The 18777-nt window shown below is 59.5% G+C and overlaps 2 protein-coding genes and 1 long non-coding RNA gene across 65 annotated transcripts in view; 2 read left to right on the top strand and 1 right to left on the bottom strand.

The window, feature by feature from the left end:
* The window catches only part of ACTN4 (actinin alpha 4), an 85653-nt gene extending 82814 nt beyond the window's left edge, over window positions 1–2839 (top strand). For 22 of the 50 annotated variants that reach the window (XR_013408540.1, XR_013408543.1, XR_013408542.1 and 19 more), the window contains 3 exons: window positions 284–364; window positions 1315–1473; window positions 1592–2839. Coding sequence is in view for 37 of the 50 variants with exons in the window: in XM_077975975.1 (XP_077832101.1) it covers window positions 284–364; window positions 1315–1473; window positions 1592–1750 (399 nt within the window). In the remaining 13 variants the exon portion in view is untranslated. 50 annotated transcript variants of the gene reach the window in all.
* The window catches only part of CAPN12 (calpain 12), a 34675-nt gene continuing 18399 nt past the window's right edge, over window positions 2502–18777 (bottom strand). For 10 of the 14 annotated variants that reach the window (XM_077982428.1, XM_077982436.1, XM_077982429.1 and 7 more), the window contains 19 exons: window positions 14941–15010; window positions 13905–14023; window positions 12960–13093; window positions 11990–12158; window positions 10503–10577; window positions 10347–10432; window positions 10202–10276; window positions 9415–9578; window positions 9083–9327; window positions 8116–8324; window positions 7854–7896; window positions 7723–7782; window positions 7158–7215; window positions 6665–6735; window positions 6490–6552; window positions 5740–5818; window positions 3417–3533; window positions 3275–3333; window positions 2502–3187 (listed from right to left, as the gene is read on the bottom strand). In XM_077982428.1, coding sequence (XP_077838554.1) covers window positions 3161–3187; window positions 3275–3333; window positions 3417–3533; window positions 5740–5818; window positions 6490–6552; window positions 6665–6735; window positions 7158–7215; window positions 7723–7782; window positions 7854–7896; window positions 8116–8324; window positions 9083–9327; window positions 9415–9578; window positions 10202–10276; window positions 10347–10432; window positions 10503–10577; window positions 11990–12158; window positions 12960–13093; window positions 13905–14023; window positions 14941–14974 — 1887 coding nt within the window. In that variant the 5' untranslated portion in view covers window positions 14975–15010 and the 3' untranslated portion in view covers window positions 2502–3160. Of the gene's footprint in view, window positions 3188–3274; window positions 3334–3416; window positions 3534–5739; window positions 5819–6489; window positions 6553–6664; window positions 6736–7157; window positions 7216–7722; window positions 7783–7853; window positions 7897–8115; window positions 8325–8515; window positions 8528–9082; window positions 9328–9414; window positions 9579–10201; window positions 10277–10346; window positions 10433–10502; window positions 10578–11989; window positions 12159–12959; window positions 13094–13904; window positions 14024–14940; window positions 15036–16108; window positions 16656–18777 lie in introns of those variants that run through there. The other 4 variants (XM_077982439.1, XM_077982438.1, XM_015123864.3 and 1 more) reach the window with 3 other exon arrangements.
* LOC144337471 (uncharacterized) lies at window positions 7983–10745 on the top strand. Its single transcript, XR_013410635.1, has 2 exons — window positions 7983–8481; window positions 8944–10745. It is a non-coding gene; the product is annotated as an uncharacterized LOC144337471 (long non-coding RNA).

Raw genomic sequence — 18777 nt, forward strand, 5'->3', positions numbered from 1 at the left:
CAATTCTGTGGCATCCAGCTGCCGCCCCTGCTGTGGGCAGAGAGGTACAGGAGGCCTCTGCCTGCCTTTGAGCTTCCAAGGTTGGGGGCAGGATGAAAGGGGCCCGCGCCGCCCCCCGCCCCATGCGTCCCTGGCCATCTCCTTGTCCACGTCACCTCTAACTCTGTGTTTCCCTTCCCTACGTGTCCCTTCCCCCTGCCCTCTGCATGTGACCCCGATCCCTCATCCTGGTCTCCACGCCCGCCACCCCTCCCGCACACCTGCCTTCGGATGGCCCCGGCAGGACCATGGCGGGGCGCTGGGGCCCGAGGAGTTCAAGGCCTGCCTCATCAGCCTGGGCTACGACGTGGAGAACGACCGGCAGGTACCGCACCCTGGGCCCCAGTGGACCGTGGCATTAACTGCTCTCTCTCTCTCTCTCTCTCCTTCTCTCTTTCTCCCCTTGCCATCCCACCCCTGCCATCCTGTGTGCCATCTCACGGCTCTCTTGCCTCCCTGCCCGCATCTCCCTGGACACCTTCCCTCTTACCTGGTCTCTTGGGGCCGCTGTCTCCCTGCTCCCCGCCACTGTCCTGTCTGCCCGCTGTGCACATGGGGCGGTCCCTCTTGCCTACTCTGGGCCCGGCCTCCTCTGCTATGCCTGCGTCCTCGGAGCAGAAGCAGACAGGCAGCATGGACTCCGATGACTTCAGGGCTCTGCTTATCTCCACAGGATACAGCCTGGTATGCAGCTCTGTCTCCCCAGCCGCCCGCTCCTCCTCCTCCTCCCCTACCTCTCCCCCTCACCGCCTCCAGAGCTTCCTCGTCCTCGGGGACACTCCTCCGCCCGAGCAGCGCAGCCGTGCCTGCCTCTTCCTCTGCTGCACCTGCCGGGGTGGGGTCCCTCCGATGACTTCCCAGCCCCCCTTCTTCCCTAGAAGTCTCCAGAGAGAGGGGACAGCTCTCCCACTCTCTCTCTCCCTTTTCTTTCTCTTTCTCTCTCTCTTTCTTCCCCACCCTCCAGAGCTAACTCGTGAGTCTGGGCTGAGGGCAGTAAACCCCAGTTCCCTGCTGTCGGAGACCACAGGAGGGGAGGGTGCAGAGAGGCCCTGCTCCCCAGCCTGGGGCACTGAGGGCTTGGGGCTCTGGGGCAGCCGGAGCAGTGGCAGGCTCTGCTCGGGGCCAAAGCCAGTGGAGCAGGTGGGGAACAGGGCGGACGCACATGCGGGTTGGGCCCTGCTCTCAGCTGTTTCCCTGGAGACCCCACCAGTGTGGGCCTGGCTGCCCCTACCCCACTCAATGTTGTGTGTCCCCCACCCCGCCCCCTCCTTGCAGGGTGAGGCCGAGTTCAACCGCATCATGAGCCTGGTTGACCCCAACCACAGCGGCCTTGTGACCTTCCAAGCCTTCATCGACTTCATGTCTCGGGAGACCACCGACACCGACACGGCCGACCAGGTCATCGCCTCCTTCAAGGTCCTGGCAGGGGACAAGGTGAGCGAGACCCCTACGAGGCTCATGGGGGCTGACGAGAGGGGTCCCTGCAGTGGGAGGGGCTGAGGGGGCAGCGTGTGGGTGGGGATGGCTCAGAGTCCCACCCTGCTGGCCCCAGAACTTCATCACAGCTGAGGAGCTGCGGAGAGAGCTGCCCCCCGACCAGGCTGAGTACTGCATTGCCCGCATGGCACCGTACCAGGGCCCCGACGCTGTGCCCGGCGCCCTCGACTACAAGTCCTTCTCCACAGCCCTGTATGGCGAGAGCGACCTGTGAGGCCCCGGAGACACCCGGACCCAACACCCGCCACGGCCTCCGGGAGGGGCCGGGGCAGCCCCACAGTCCCTTCCTCCACTCTGTATCTATGCAAAGCTCTCCGCAGTCCTCCGGGTGGGTGGGCGGGCAGGGAGGGGCTGGGGCAGGCTCTCTCCTCTCTCTCTGGGCTGGCCAGGAGGTTCCCCCGACCAGGTTGGGACTGGGGAGACTTGGGGCCAGTGCTTCTGGTCTGGTAAATATGTATGATGTGTTGTGTTTTTAACCATCGTGGAGGGGCCAGTGGATTCCCACAGCAAAACCAGTCCCTTCCATGCCCTGGGGATGCCCCACCACACCCAGGTCTCTTCCTTTTGCCCTGAGGTCCCTTCAAGGCCTCCCCCATCCAGGCCAAAGCCCCATGTGCCTTGTCCAGGAACCTCCTGGGCCCTGCGAGGGGCCAGCAGAGGGCGCCACCGCCACCCGACGGCTGGGGACCCACCCAGCCCCTCCCTCCCTGCTCCAGAGTCACTTGCCATTGCCAGGAGATGGGGGCCCCAACCAGCACCCCACTTTCGCAGCAGAGCAGCTGAGTTGGCAGACCGGGCCCCCCTGAACCCCACCCCATCCCACCAGCTCCGGCCTTGCTTTGGCCTCACGTGTCTCAGATTTTCTAAGGACCAAAAAAAAAAAAAAAAAAACCACAAAACCAAAAAAAAAAAAAAAAAATCACAAAAAACACAAAAAAACTATAAAAAAGAATTAAAAACTTTCAGAGGATTACTATTTACTTTATTAACGTACGGATTTATTATATAAATATATATTCACCTAGCAACGTCTCTCTGCCGTCTCTCCTGCTCCCGTCATGAAGACACAGCCCATTCTCTTCCGGGCCCCCGCGGACGCTCCTCCGGCTCTGCGTTGGGCGGGGCTCTCTGGGGACCCTCCAGAGTGGAGGTGGGCTGCTGGCCTGGCTGCCTGGTGGTTGATGGTTTTGCTCCCCCTACCCTTTTTTTTTTTTTTTTGAGTTTATTCTGATTGATTTTTTTTCTCGGTTTCTGGATAAACCACCTTCTGGGGACAGGATAATAAAACATGTAATATTTTTAAGAAGGATTCCTGCAGTGTCATCTTTTTTCTCTCTCGTGTCTGTCCTCCACTCCTAGGAGAGCCAGGGCAGAGCTAGTACCGTCCTAAGCTGTCAACGTGGACTAGCTCGTGTCATCTACTCAAGAGGGGCTGTCACTGTCCTTGTTTCTGAGTGAGCAGCACACAGGCCAGAGTGGTCACCCGGCCGTGAGCGGTGGGGGCCAGAGATCAGCTCCAGGTGGGTGGATGCCAGAGAGAGCAGCACCCGTGCCAGGCAGGGGCTAGGGAGGTGGTCTTGCCAGCAACCCTGCCCCAAGCAGCAGGTGCACCCGTCCTGAGATCCTAGGAGAAGGTGGCCGCCTCCATCCACTAAGCAAGAGAAGGAAGACAGTGGGCTTGAGGCAGGGAGCTCCCAGGATGGAGCCTGAGCCGCCCTGTCCCTCCCACCCGGCTCACCTGTCTGTGGGTCAGGCAGATGACCCCTTCGCCCCCATCCAGGTGCTGGCTGCAGTGGCCTGTGCAGAGAGGAGCAGGGTGAGTGCCCACTAGTCACCATACCCCTTCCCCCATGCCCCACCATGCCAGGGGTGGTACTCACAGAAGATGCAGGTGAGCTGGGCCACACAGGACACGAACCGCTCGAAGTCCACACGCAGACGGCTATCCCGGTAGCGGCTGGTGAGGGCCTGGGTCAGCTGGTTGTTCAGGTGGAAGCCTAGAGGGAGGCTGCTTCTGAGCCCAGCGGCCCACAGGGAACCCACCGTAGCATTGCATCCCCACCCCACCTCCTCGCGGAGGATGCGGATGCCACAGGGTGTCACACCCCAACTCTGCCCCATCCCAGCAGGGCAAGCACAGGCTGGGCCCTTCAATTATCTGGGCCTGTTTCCTCATCCACCAAACGGGGACTGAGACAGCCCCGACCCCATAGGGTATGTGAAGACAAGAGCGCTCGGACAGCGTCTGGTGCGTGACTCGACGTGTGGGTACTGTTACTCCTTAAATCCTGTGGGGCTTTCTCCTTGCCAGTGGGCACTGGAGGATATTTCTGTGCCGCAAAAAATATCGTCAATCCCCCATGGAGTCGGTTTCTTTACGGTCCACCTCAAAGGCGATTTCTAAAGCTGAGAAACCGTGTCTGCTGTGGCGTCTCACTGGAAGCTTTCCAAAACCCAAAACAATAGGTTCTTGACCCCTTCTGAGATGCAAGGTCGTGCCTCACGACCTTCTCCTTTGTCTCCCACGTGGCCAAACCCAGTTCCAAGGACCATTTCGTGGGCTTCTGCTGCTTCCAAAGCCCATCTTCACCCCCATTCTGTGTGTTCATTCTCTTCACAAATATCTACCAAGTAAGCACCACTCCATGCTGTGCCCACTGCTGTTTAGCAGGAAGCAGGAGGTCAGATGACCTGCCCCAGGTCACTCTCCCTCTGGCCTTCATCTGCCCTCGGGCATAGGGGTGGAGGCTGCTGTACCCAGGGCTATGAGAAAACCCAGCCAGATGGGGTGGAAGGACCCGAGAAGGGGCTGGAGCCCCTCAGCTGCCTGCAGGAGTTCCCGTTTGAGAACTTCTCAAGGTACTTTATCAGTTTCCTTCTTACTGGAATAACTGGGCATGTAACCGGCACTCAGTGGTGCCAGATGCGTGAGCACAGCCTGCCACCTGCCACCTGCTGTGAGTCCTTGCTCCCTCACCTCCGTTCCTGTCTATCTCGGGCCCAGCCTCTCCCTCTCTGCCCGACGTCTCCCAATCCTTGGCTGTCTCTGACGCCATCTCTCCCCCTTTTGACTTGGGCTTTTTTTTTTTTTTAAAACAGAGTCTTGCTCTGTTGCCCAGGCTAGAGTACAATGGCATGATCTCGGCTTATGGCAACCTCCGCCTCCCGGGTTCAAGCGATTCTCCTGTCTCAGCCTCCCAAGTAGCTGGGATTACAGGCACGCACCACCACACCCGGCTAATTTTGTATTTTTAGTAGAGACTGGTGTGGTGGCAGACAGGCCTGGGAGTGGGGTTGGGGATCTGGGAATTCCAAGTTCTGACCCCAGCCCACTCTCCAAATCCCCTCCACATGAGGGTGACAGTCCCTGCACTGTCTCATCTGCCTTGGAGCCCACGGAAAGCCTTTCTCTCTGACTTTGTTTCTTGGTTAGGATGTTGTGCTGGGCTTGTTCCAGCTCATCAGGAGGAACTCAGCCTCATAGCAGAGGCCATTGGCTGGCTCTCTGGGGTGCTCCGGCTTTTTGTAATGAAAGCTGCGTTCTCTGATCATTAAGTACTATGCCCCGCAGTCCATGGATGACTTTTCACCACCCTGGGTACTGGCTTTTTTTTTTTTTTTTTTTGAGAGTCAGGGTCTTGCTCTGTTGCCCAGGCACAATCAGGGCTCACGGCAGCCTCAGCCTCCCGGGCTCAAGCCATCCTCAAGCCTCAGCCTCCTGAGTAGCTGGGACCATAGGTGTGAGCCACCACACCAGGCCCTGGCCATTTCAGAGAGGAAAATAGAGGCTCGAAGAGATGGAGTCAAGTGCCCAGAGCCCCTCCTGGAGTCAGTAGTGTGAGGATTCCAACCTCGTGGCACCAGAATCCAGAACATTCTACCATGCTGCCCTGGGGGCCAGAGCCTCTCAGACATCAGCTCCTAATCTTCCCCTTCCTGGAGGAGCCTCTCTCTCCCCTAGCACCCTACCACGCACATCCCCCTTTCATGTCCTCCCCACCCCACAAACACCCCTTGCCCTCCTTCCTTATTTGGCCTCTTTCAGGGTCACCCAACCCCTGGCAGGGACTGGCAACAAGCTAAGGTGTGGACTTGTGGATGGCCACGGTGCAGATGGCCACAGCTGAGCGGGGGGACTTGGAGACGATGGGATGGGAGAGAACAAGTCCTGTCCCCACGACCACCCCAGGGCCCTGTCCACACCTGCCGCATTCAGCGCCAGCCTCAGCTCGAAGGAGTTCATGGTTCCAGAGACATCCTCATCGAACTTGTGGAATATGGCCTAGGCAGGAGGGATGAGTCAGGGCTACCCCCCAGGCCTTGAAGAAGGCCGCAAATGGGGCCCGCCAGGCAAGACAGCCTGGTGCCCATCCTAACTCTCTTTTTTTTTTTTTGAGATGGAGTCTCGCTCTGTCGCCCAGGCTGGAGTGCAGTGGCCAGATCTCAGCTCACTGCAAGCTCCGCCTCCCGGGTTTACACCATTCTCCTGCCTCAGCCTCCCAAGTAGCTGGGACTACAGGCGCCCGCCACCTCGCCCGGCTAGTTTTTTGTTTTTTTTTTTTTAGTAGAGATGGGGTTTCACCGTGTTAGCCAGGATGGTCTCGATCTCCTGACCTCGTGATCCGCCCGTCTTGGCCTCCCAAAGTGTTGGGATTACAGGCTTGAGCCACCGCGCCCGGCCTCCCAACTCCCTTTCTTCTGGTGTGGACCCCCAGAAAGCAGCCTAACCACTTTGGACTTCTGTTTCCCAATCTGTAAAATGGGAATAAGAGCAATGTCCCCAGAGGACAAGCTGAGGCTGGGCGGGGGCAGGGATATCCCAGCCAGATCCCTCCAAGTCAGCATAGTCCAGCCCCCCTCATTCCCTGGGGCTCTGATAGCCCACAGGGTGCCTATGTCTCTGTTAGTAAAGATTTCTGTCTTTCTGGGAAGAGGCCCAGTCTCCCACCTCACCTGCCACTCCAGGAGGTGGCCCCAGAGCCGCTGGAAGTGGTGTAAGGCCAGGCTTTGCCCATGCTGTGTTGGGGGTGGGGGCATCTGGTTAAGGTCAATCTCTCCAGAAGGGGAGGAGACCCCAGCATCCCCTTCCCCACTCCCTCCCTCACCCAGGCACTTCCCCCCCATGTACCCCGAAACACTGCAGCAGCTGCTCACAGGTCCTGAGCCCGATCTCTCTGGGGGTGTGGGTGTGGACCCTGGCTACAGGAAGAGCAAAATCAAACCACAGCACTTTCCTGCATTCTGGCCGCCACTCTGAGGGCCATGTGGATGCAACTCCCTCAAGCAGGCGATGTTGTCAGTCCCATGTTATAGAAGCCGAGGCACAGGGAGCCACTGACTGCTGTGACTAGCAGAGCTGGGATTCCAATCCAGGCAGGGGTGCCCAGTCTGTGCTCAAGGCAGCCTTGCCTCTCAGCAGAAGGGGAACTTGCGAGCAGCTGTGGCCCAGGTCACCGGCCCACACAGGATCCCTTGCAGGGAGATGCTGCCAGGCTGAGCCCTGGCTTCCTGAGCCCAACTCCCAGCAGCACCGTGGGTTCACAGACATAGGGTGGCACCGGCTCTGGTTGCAGGACCCCTAGCTAAGACCCCTCCTCCTGCCCCCATCCCAGCCAACTCACCAGGCTCCAGGGCAATGCTTAGTAAGGCCTGCAGCTGCCAGGCATTGAGCTCTTCCTCCTAGTCCAGGAAAGAGGGCTTGTGAGGCCACTGACTCATCCAGCTGCTCTGGGCCAGGCCCTGTGCTTGGCTGGGCTAGGGACACGCAAGGGCTGACAGAGCCTCAGAGCTAGCTCCAGGAGTGGGGGGAGACAGGCCTGTCCCCACAGGGCCATGGCTGTGATGGGGGAAGCACTGGGCTGTGGGAGCTGGTGGGGGGCAGCAGACCGGCCTGGGGGAGGGTCAGGGAGAGCTTCCATGGCTGGACACCTTAGATGAGGCCTGAGCCTGGCCTGAGGTGTCAGGAGGGAGAGGGTGGTCCTGGGAGAGGGTGGTCAGTATGGACTGAGCCCAAGGCCCTGAGGCAGGGAGGAGCTGTGAGCATTTCAAGAAAAGGTCATGAGATTTAAGCCCGGAGGGAGGAAAAAGTAAGCAAAATGAGACACCCGAGATGCTAGGGCGGGGGAAGGGGGATCTCCAAAGGGAAGCTGCAGCGGGATGCTCCCTCAGCCCAATCCCCCTTCTCACCTCTCCAGCCAGCTCCTTAAACAGCTGCTCCAAATCCAGCTCCAGGGGCAGGTAGGGGCCCTGCGGCACCGGGAAGTTTAGTTCAGGCCAAGATCCCCGCCCCATCGTGCCCCTCCCGGAACAGCCCGCACCTGGAGAGCCTGCAGGTCTGCGCTGATCACGTCGTCGATCTCCCTGCAAATTACAGATGGGAGGTGGGGAGGGGCTGTTTGCCCCAGCTGGGGCTGTGTCTCAGCTGAGGAATCACGTGGGGTCTATCTAGGTGGGGACCGTGCCGTGGGGCCCTGGGGTCATCCTCGCGGGGCGGGGGGGTCCTGGGGCCGGGTCAGGTTTCGGGGGTCTCGGGGCCTGTCTAGGCAGGGATGGGGTCGGATTTGGGTGCCCGGGACTCACACGGCCGTGTGGCGGCGCTCGGAGAAGACACGCAGAGTGAAGTCGGCCTCGTCGCCGGCGTGGGCGGTGCTCGGCACCACCAGGTAGTGGCCCGGGCGCAGGCGGCAGCGGCGGCTCACGTCGCGGCGGGCGCTGAGGGGCGAGCGGTCGGCGCGCAGCAGCCGGGGCAGGAGCGCGCGGCTGCGCGGGGAGTCCCAGAGGCCCAGCAGCTGGGAACGGGGCGGCGTGACCACGGACGAGGCTCACCCCCGGCCCTTCAGCCCCGCACCCTCCAGCCCGCCCCGTCCACCCTGCCCAACCCCCGTCCACGCCTTCCCTGCCCCCGGACCCCGGCTCTGCCCCCCACCCGCAGCGCAGGTTGACCAAGCCCCAGGGCCGGTTGACCCCATCCCAGACTCACCTCCTCTGGAATCTGAAAGAAGCAAGAGCAAGGGGCGTCGGGGCAGGGGAGGGATGGCCGCCGCTCAGGGTCCCCTCCCTGCCCTTCCTCACCTCTCTGCCCTCTCCCTCCTTCTTCGTCCTATTAGACCCTTATTGAACCTTTGCCCCGCAGTCCCCGACCCAGGCCCTCGCCGACCCCTCCTCAACCCTTCCTTCCCCATCTGCGCTCTCAGCGCCTGTCTCCTTTGTCCCCTCTGGCCCTTCTAACCTCCAGTCTCTCTCTGTCCCAAACCTCGCCCCTCAGTCTGTCCCTGAGCCCCTCTCTCTCATTCCCTTAGCGCCCTCTCCCCCTCTGAGACCTGGCCCCCAGCCCTACTCGCCCCCTACTCTCCTCCCGCGCCGTCCCTTCTCGGCCCCGCTCCTCCACTCCTCCCCGATCCCCCTCAGCCCCACCCCTCTACCACTCCCCTCCTCCCCCTTGGCCCCGCCCTCCACACCTCCCCTCTTCTTCTTGGCCCCGCCCCTCCATGCCTCCCCTGCTCCTTGGCCCCGCCCCTCTCCGGGTTCCCTCGAGCCTCAGCTCTACCCAGGACCTCACCTGGAACACGTGGAAGCCCACGGTGAGGTAAGTGAGGCCCTTGGCTCTCAGGCGCCGTCGGTTGCGCTGGGTGAGGGACAGAAGGACGGTGCACTTGGGCGTGCGGCCCCCCCGCGCTGGGCCCCACGCCCCTGAAGCCCCCCAACCCCCCCAGGGCCCTTCCTCATCCTCGTCCTCCTCCTCGTCGGGTTCCAGCAGCGTTAAACGGAACTGAGGATTGGTCCAGAAGGTTTCTAGGGGAGGAGGAAGAAAGGGGGTTTCCCAGCCGGCCACAGCGCCCCCCACCCCGGCAAGCCTCTCAGGGCCCCCTCAGGCCTCACCAGCACTCGGCTGGCTCCCGCCGGAGTTGAAGCCGCGCACCCAGCGGCCTTGGAAGGTGTGGACGTGCCAGCCGCCCCCCTCCGGGCTGGGGCCCAGCACCTCCGGGCTCAGCGAGCAGATCTGCACCGTGTCGAAGTGGAGGAGGAAGTCCCGCAGCTCCATCCTGCACGGTGGCCCAGTCAGACCTTGCCTGGCCCCACCTCGAGGGGGTCCCAAGATCCCGGAAATGACTCCCAGATCCCAAAGCCTCCCACATTTCTTAAATATTGCCAAATATCCTTCAGGTTCCAGAAATGACCCCCAAAGAGCTGGGCCTCTAGCTCCCCCAAATTCCTCCAAGTCCTCAGACACCCCACAAATCGCCATGATTCACAAGCTGCCCCCAAATATTGTTAAATTGCCACCAACCCCCAAAGAGCAAGACCCTTAGACTCCGAATTACCAACAAGTATCCTTCAGCCCCTCAGCATTGCCAAATCTCAAGAAATGCCCCAAATATCACCAAGCCTTCTTCCATTGCCCTGAGTACTATACCCTCCACAGATAACTATGCCTTCAAATTCCCCTAACATTACTACTTTTTTTAGCCCACTCCAATCAGTGGCACTCTAATATTACTACCAATTTTTCCTTGACTTCCCAAAATGGAACCTGGCCCCAAAATTACCACTGATGTACAGAGTTTCTCCTTATCAGGACCCATCCTTCCATCGGGGCTTGCCCCTCCCTGAGCCCCCTGGCACGGGGACCCTCCCAGAGGCACAGCTGGGACCCTGATGAACTGACCAGAACTCGCCATCCTCCTTTTTCACCAGCAGGGCATCGCGGCACTCGGTGGGGAGTGCGTCCCAGCGTGGGCAGCTGGAGAGACTGCAGTGTGAGGGGCGGGCAGGTGGGGTCCAGCCCCACACCCACCCCAGACCCATCCCACCTGTCACTCCAGGCCCCGGTCCACTCCACGCGGCCCCATGGGTTCCGCAGCCGCAGCAGCCGCACCTTGGTGAAGCCCAGGAACACCTGGGGCAGCATCGTCAGTGGGGATGATGCCTGGACATGGCCTGCCACCCCACCCATGGGGGACACTCACCTTGTGTGTGCCCGTGACGGAATACGCGTGTCCCTTCACCAGGCCTTCTTCTGTGCGGTACTCGCCCCGATCACTCTGGGCAGGGGATGGGATGGTGAGGCTGAGGTGGGGGACAGGAGGGCAGCTGCTCCTCCCTGCCCCCAACCTCCTGCCACCAAGGCAGGAGCCAACCAGAGCACTGAACTGAATGGCACACAGCTCAGAGACCATGTCAGGGTTAGTGACTGAAGGCAACAGAGAAAAGGAGAGGAAGGGAGATGGAAATGAGACAAAAGGAGAGGTACAGGCTCACGCCTGTAATCCCAGCACTTAGGGAGGTCGAGGTGGAAGGACTGCTTGAGGCCAGGAGTCCAAGACCAGCCTGGACAACATAGCAAGATCCCAAGTCTACAAAAAATTTAAAAATTCAACAGGCATGGTAGTGCTCATCAATGGTCCCAGCTATTCCGGAGGCTGAGGCAGGAGGATCCCTTGAGCCCACAGGTCAAGGCTATAGTGAGCTATGATGACACTACTGCACTCCAACGTGGGTGACAGAGTGAGATGAGACCCTGTCTCCAAAAACAAAAACAAACAAAATAGATGGAAAGAGGGCCTGGAATGGTGGCTCACACCTGTAATCCCAGCATGTTGGGAGGCCAAGGCGGGTGGATCACGAGGTCAGGAGATTGAGACCATCCCGGCTAACATGATGAAACCCCATCTCTACTAAAACTACAAAAAATTAGCCGGGCATGGTGGCACGCACCTGTAGTCCCAGCTACTCGGGAGGCTGAAGCAGGAAAATTGCTTGAACTCAGGAGGCGGAGGTTGCAGTGAGCCAAGATTGTGCCACTGCACTCCAGCCTGGGTGACACAGAAAGATTCCATCTCAAAACAAACAAACAAAAAATAGATGGAAAGAGAAGACAGACAGAGACATAGAGACAAAGAAAGATACAGAAGAGAGAGACAGACACAAAAGAAAAAGAGAAGCAGTAACTCAGTAGAGGATTTACGTAAATTAATGAGTGAAGGAGTTAGACTAACTCAATGAATGAATGAGTGTGTCATGAGGTCACAGATGAACACATGACCCAAGCTAAGCCCACGAGAATCAATCCTGGGACTTTTACTGAAATTCTCAGAAAGAGGCACTCTTTTTTTTTTTTTAAATAACCCCTGGGGTAGTAGGAGATACCTGCAGCTATGGGGGACCCTTTTGTGCCCATGAGGGGAGAGCCTGGCTGAGAGTGACACTAACACAGAACGGGAAATAAACAAACATGGTTGCAACACCCTCAGCATCTGGATCCAGCTGTGCCTGAAGCCCCTGATTCATGAGAGCAAATGAATTTATTTTTGACTAGTTAGATTTATGAGCGAGCCTAAGCCAGTAACAGAAGCAGAGAAGAGAAGAACCAAGGAAGCACTCTGCCCCCCCCACCACACCCCTGACTGTGCTCTGGTCCTGGTGGGGCTTCCGCATGGGAGTCCAGGTCTCTTACCAGGGCAGTGGCGCCCACAAGGGACTCCTTGGCCAGGGCATGGCGCAGGGCAGAGAAGAGCCCCATGCTGTTTTGTCTCAGATAGAGCACCTCACCCACGCCGCCTGTGAAGTCCACAAAAGCCTCATTCATGTGGCCGCCCCGCATCACCTCGTAAGAGCCGTGGAGCCTGTGGGAGCAGATCCGGGGTGAGGGTTGAGGCAAGTACGAGCATCTCAGGCACCCCTGCCCTAGGATCTGCAGGCGCCTCTATCTCAGGGTATAGAATCCCCAGGGGAAATTCCTGAAGTTTAGAGACTTTTTTCAGGGTCTCACCCTGTGGCCCAGGCCGGAGTGCAGTGGCATGATCTCATCTCACTGTAGCCTCAGACTCCTGGGTTCAAGCGATCCTCCTCCCACCTCAGCCTCCTGAGGAGGTGGGCCCTCAGGTGCACATCCTGAGGAGGTGGGACCTCAGGTGCACACCGCCACACCCAGCTAAAACAATTTCAAACTCTTGGCCGGGCATGGTGGCTCACGCCTGTAATCCCAGCGCTTTGGGAAGCCGAGACAAGTGGATCACCTGAGGTCAGGAGTTCGAGACCAGCCTGGCCAACACGGTGAAACCCCGTCTCTACTAAAAATACAAAAATTAGCCAGGTGTGGTGGTGGGCACCTGTAATTGGGAGGCTGAGGCAGGAGAATTGCTTGAACCCGGGAGGTGAAGGTTGCAGTGAGCCAATATCGCACCACAGCACTCCAGCCTGGGTGACAGAGTGAGTAAGACTCCGTCTCAAAAAAAAGAAAGAAAAAGATGTGAAGTTGCTCAGGTGATGTTGTGATTTGAGGGTTCTGGGGGTTGTCACTTGGTTTGGGATTGTTGGTGGGGTGTCTGGAGGATTGCAGAGCCTGGGGGCTCTGGGTGCCCCCTGTGGCTTGGTGCCTGCTGTGGGGACTTGGGGCTGCAGCTGGTTGGAATTGGGGTCCTTACTTGGCATAGGCCTTCTCCAGGAGTGGGGCCCAGAACTCGTTCCGCTGTTCCGAGTGCACGAACATCAGCTTCCCCTCGCGCACAGGCAGCCTGTCATCCACCACGACGTCCACCCAGCGGCCAAACTGCCAGAGCTGGCGGGAGAAGATGCAGGGCCGGACTCGGCTTCCAGCCTGCAACCCTGCCTGGACCCTGCCTCTGGGCCCTGACTCTGCTGTGCCAGTCCCAGAGTGAGGAATTACAGCCCCAAGTCAGTGTTAACTATGAAATCCATATCACCGGCCGGGTGTGGTGGCTCACACCTATAATCCCAGCACTTTGGGAGGCCGAGGTGGGTGGATCACGAGGTCAGGAATTCGAGACCAGCCTGGCTAAGATGGTGAAACCCCGTCTCTACTAAAAATACAAAAAAGGCCGGGCGCGGTGGCTCACGCCTGTAATCCCAGCACTCTGGGAGGCCGAGACAGGCGGATCACGAGGTCAGAAGATCGAGACCATCCTGGCTAACACAGTGAAACCCCATCTCTAATAAAAATACAAAAAATTAGCCGGGCGAAGTGGCAGGCGCCTGTAGTCCCAGCTACTCAGGAGGCTGAGGCAGGAGAATGGCGTAAACCCGGGAGGCGGAGCTTGCAGTGAGCCGAGATTGTGCCACTGCACTCCAGTCTGGGCCACAGAGCGAGACTCCGTCTCAAAAAAAAAAAATAATATCTGGGCATGGTGGTGGGTGCCTGTAATCCCAGCTACTCAGGAGGCTGAGGCAGAGAATTGCTTGAACCCAGGGGTGGGGGCGAAGGCTGCAGTGAGCCGAGATCGCGCCACTGCGCTCCAACCTGGGTGACAGAGCGAGACTCCATCTCAGAAAAAAAAAGAAAGAAAAAGAAATCCATATCACCAAGTCACCACGGGGAAAACTGAGGCATGGGCAGAGGAACTGAGCTGTACCTGGAAGTGGAAGACACCTGCGTAGCCATGCTGGAAATCCTGTCCAGGAGGGACCACCTGGCGCAGGAGCCGGGGATACAGAGTAAGGGAGGCGGCGGCCGCAAGGAACCAGCAGTTACCTGAGAGGAGAGGCCAGGATTAGGTGAGGAGGGAAGGAGGGAGGCCGGGCGCGGTGGCTCACGCCTGTAATCCTAGCACTTTGGGAGGCTGAGGCAGGAAGATCACTTGAGCCTAGGAGTTCAAGACCAGCCTGGCCAACATGGCAAGACTCCAGTATAAGAAAATTTAGGCCGGGCGCGGTGGCTCAAGCCTGTAATCCCAGCACTTTGGGAGGCCGAGACGGGCGGATCACGAGGTCAGGAGATCGAGACCATCCTGGCTAACACGGTGAAACCCGGTCTCTACTAAAAAATACAAAAAACTAGCCGGGCGAGGTGGCGGGCGCCTGTAGTCCCAGCTACTCGAGAGGCTGAGCCAGGAGAATGGCGTGAACCCGGGAGACGGAGCTTGCAGTGAGCTGAGATCCGGCCACTGCACTCCAGCCTGGGCTACAGAGCGAGACTCCGTCACAAAAAAAAAAAGAAAATTTAAAAATTAGCTGGGCATGATGGCATGCACCTGTAGTCCCAGCTACTTGGGAGGCTGAGGCAGGAAGACTGCTCAAGTCCAGGAGGTCAAGGCTGCAGTGAGCTATGATGGTGCCACTGTATTCCAGAATGGATGACCGAGTGAGACCCTATGGAGGGGAGGGGAGGGGAAGGGAAGGGAGGGGAGGGGAGGGGAGGGGAGGGGAGGGGAGGGGAGGGGAGAGGAGGGGAGGGGAGGGGAGGAGAGGAACAGAAAGAAAAAGAACAAAAGAAAGAGAAAAGGAGGGAGGGAGGGAGGGAGGGAGGGAAGGCAGGCAGGCAGGCTTAGGGAGAGAAGAGACTGAGGAGGGATCCAGGGGCCGGGAGTGGGGGGACCAAGGGATGGAGCTGTCAGGATCCCAGCTGACACTGGCTGGATCTGAGGACTCAAGGTGGGTTCAGGGTCTCACCCAGGCTCCCCTGACACACATCTGTGCGGCTCATGTCTTCACAGATGAACTTCGGCTCAGCACAGAACTCCTGTGGGTGGTGGGGGATTCCAGGCCTCAGCCCGAGAAAGGAAGGGAAGGTCATGTGCTGGGGCCCTGCCGCCTCTGCTGCTCCAGAGCAGTGAGGGCCTCCAAGCCCATGAAAGGCCTGGAAGCCTGTGGGCAGGAGCATGGCTTTCCTGGGTCTCTAGAAGCTGTGCTAAGCCAGTCCCATGGTAGCCCCCTCCTCCCTCAGTCCCAGGAGTCCAGATCCTCAGCATGCTCCTCCCTCAGACCCATTAGTCCAGGCCCAGCCCCTCCTCCCTCAGACCTGAGAGTTGAGGTCCCCAGCCCCTCCTCCCTCAGACCCAGGAGTCCAGGCCTCAGCACGCTCCTCCCTCAGACCCGAGAGTTGAGGTCCCCAGCCCCTCCTCCCTCAGACCCAGGAGTCCAGGTCCCCAGCCCCCTTCCCTCAGACCCAGGAGTCCAGGTCCCTAGCCCCCTTCCCTCAGACCCAGGAGTCCAGGTCCCTAGCCCCCTTCCCTCAGACCCAGGAGTCCAGGTCCCTAGCCCCCTTCCCTCAGACCCAGGAGTCCAGGTCCCTAGCCCCCTTCCCTCAGACCCAGGAGTCCAGGTCCCCAGGCCCCTTCCCTCAGACCCAGGAGTCCAGGTCCCCAGGCCCCTTCCCTCAGACCCAGGAGTCCAGGTCCCCAGGCCCCTTCCCTCAGACCCAGGAGTCCAGGTCCCCAGCCCCTCCTCCCTCAGACCCAGGTGTCCAGGTCCCCAGCCCCCTTCCCTCAGACCCCGGAGTCCAGGTCCCCAGCCCTCCTCCCTCAGACCCCGGAGCCCAGGCCTCAGTCCCTCCTCCCTCAGACCCCGGAGCCCAGGCCTCAGTCCCTCCTCCCTCAGACCCAGGAGTCCAGGCCTCAGTCCCTCCTCCCTCAGACCCAGGAGTCCAGGCCTCAGTCCCTCCTCCCTCAGACCCAGGAGTCCAGGCCTCAGTCCCTCCTCCCTCAGACCCAGGAGTCCAGGCCTCAGTCCCTCCTCCCTCAGACCCAGGAGTCCAGGCCTCAGTCCCTCCTCCCTCAGACCCAGGAGTCCAGGCCTCCAGCCCTCCTCCCTCAGACCCCAGACCCCAGCCACACTTTACATGGGGCCTCATCCATTTCACGTCTTTGGCCTTCTCCGAGTCAGGCCCCAGCTGGTCATAGCCAAGGGCATCAGGGCCAGCAGGGAAGTAAGGGTCACGGAACAGGATCCCCGAATCCAGACAGGCTGCCCGGATTGCCTCATAGCTCTGGCCCCGAAAGAGCTGCAGGCCCCCAGCTCCGACCCCAGCCTCCTCGTCCACGAGCTGGATGGTGACCCTCCCACTGCTGCACGCCATCTGGACACTGGTCTCAGAAGCTGGCACCAGGCCCTTTAACCTCCTGAGTCATGGGGGTGGGGCCTCTCCTCCACTAGAGCCCCAGTGGGGGTCTTTAGGCAGCGAGGAGCCTTCGCTCGTTAATATTAATTGATGGTTTGGGGTGCTGGGGAGCAGGGACGCCTCTTCAGTGGTTTTCTCCCCAGGGCGTGGGGCCTTCAGTTGTGGCCAAGGTAGCAACTTAATGAGCTTGGCCAGCAGCAGGAGAGAAGGCGGGCAGAGCTGAGGGAGGACCGGCTGCTGCTGTGAGGGCACCAAGAAGGAGGTCAGTGTGGGGGTGAGCTTCTGCCTACTTATGCCTGTGGGGCTGGGGAAGGAGGCGGGTTTACCTCAGTGTCTATCTCTCAGACCGCCTCTCTCCCCCTCCCTCTGACAGTTTCTCTCTCCCCGTTTCTTCTCCATCACTGTCTGGAGTGCGCGATCTCAGCTCACTGCAACCTCTGCCTTCTAGGTTCAAGTGATTCTCCTGCCTCAGCCTCCCGAGTAGCTGGGATTACAAGCTCATGCCATCATGCTCGGCTACTTTTTGTATTTTTTGGTAGAGAAGGGATTTCACCATGTTGGCCAGGCTGGTCTTGAACTTCTGGCCTCAAGCAATCCGCCCACCTCGGCCTCCCAAAGTGCTGGGATGACAGGTGTGAGCCACCGTGCCCGGTCAGGTTTTGTTAATTAAAAATTTTTTTAAGTAGAGATGGAGGGTGGTGGGGACGGTCCCATATGTTCCCCAGGCTGGTCTTGAACTCCTGGCCTCAAGTGATCCTCCTGCTTCAGCCTCCCAGAGAGCTGGGATTAAGGTATGAGCTACTGCATCCAGCCCTTTCTTGTTTTTTGTTTCTGGCAATATCTGTGTCTCTATATTTCCCTGTCTCCACCCTTCCTCCTCTTCTCTTTTTTTTTTTTTTTTTTTTTTTTTTGGTAGAGATGGGGTGGGGAATCTCACTTTGTTGCCCAGACTGGTCTCGAACTCCAGGACTCAAGTGATCCTCCCCATTTGGTCTCCCAAAGTGTTGGGATTACTGTTGTGAGCCACCACACCTGGCCCCTCTCTTTGTGTCTCTTTCAGCATGTGTCTGCTCCTCTCTGTACCTGTCAGACCCAGGAGTCCAGATCCGCAGCCCCTCCTCCCTCAGACCCAGGAGTCCAGATCCGCAGCCCCTCCTCCCTCAGACCCAGGAGTCCAGATCCGCAGCCCCTCCTCCCTCAGACCCAGGAGTCCAGATCCGCAGCCCCTCCTCCCTCAGACCCAGGCGCCCAGATCCGCAGCCCCTCCTCCCTCAGACCCAGGCGCCCAGATCCGCAGCCCCTCCTCCCTCAGACCCAGGCGCCCAGATCCGCAGCCCCTCCTCCCTCAGACCCAGGAGTCCAGATCCGCAGCCCCTCCTCCCTCAGACCCAGGAGTCCAGATCCGCAGCCCCTCCTCCCTCAGACCCAGGAGTCCAGATCCCCAGCCCCTCCTCCCTCAGACCCAGGAGTCCAGATCCGCAGCCCCTCCTCCCTCAGACCCAGGAGTCCAGATCCGCAGCCCCTCCTCCCTCAGACCCAGGAGTCCAGATCCGCAGCCCGTCCTCCCTCAGACCCAGGAGTCCAGATCCGCAGCCCCTCCTCCCTCAGACCCAGGAGTCCAGATCCCCAGCCCCTCCTCCCTCAGACCCAGGAGTCCAGGCCCCCAGCCCTTCCTCCCTCAGAACCTGTCAGTGTGTCTTGTGTCTGCCTCCCTGTCTCTTCCTCTCCATCTTTCTCTCTGTCCCTGTAACCCACATGTGGCTCCTCTATCATCCACCGAGGGACCCTGAGTTCCCCTCCGTTCATGCCCCCTCAGCCCTCAGGATGCGCCGCCTCCCTCCCTGACAAGGTAGACTCAGCCTGCTTGCCCAGGGAGGCTGACCCTGGAGGGCTCTGCACCTCTCCTGTGCTGGGAGCCATCTGGTGACCATGGTGCCCTGCCCTGGCCCACGCCACTCTGGGTCTGGGTGGAGTAGTATTTCCCCCAGAGGACTCTGGAGCCATTGGAGGAAATGGAAGAAACAGGTTTGGAGATGCCAGAACCTCAGCAGTGCTGGTCCCAGCAGACCTTGCACCCTCCTTGAGGGTGTCTGCTGCCCCCCCCAGAGCCTTGTCACCTCCATGCTGCTCAGATGTCCCTCAAGCCTTCTGGCCTCCTTCCCTCCAAGTGGACCCACAGATATTGTCCAAGCCGTCCACGTACATGGCCACCAAAAGTGGGTTACAAAACAGGCTTTCTGGCTGGGCGTGGTGGCTCACGCCTGTAATCCCGGCACTTTGGGAGGCCACGGTCACGTGTCTCCTTGGAGCTGGGCTGCTATTTCTTTCGTTTGCTTGTTCGTTGGTTGATTTTTTGGGACAGCCTCCCTTTGTCACCCAGGCTGGAGTGC

Source organism: Macaca mulatta, chromosome 19 (genome assembly GCF_049350105.2).
Source record: "Macaca mulatta isolate MMU2019108-1 chromosome 19, T2T-MMU8v2.0, whole genome shotgun sequence".
Lineage (NCBI taxonomy): Eukaryota > Metazoa > Chordata > Mammalia > Primates > Cercopithecidae > Macaca > Macaca mulatta.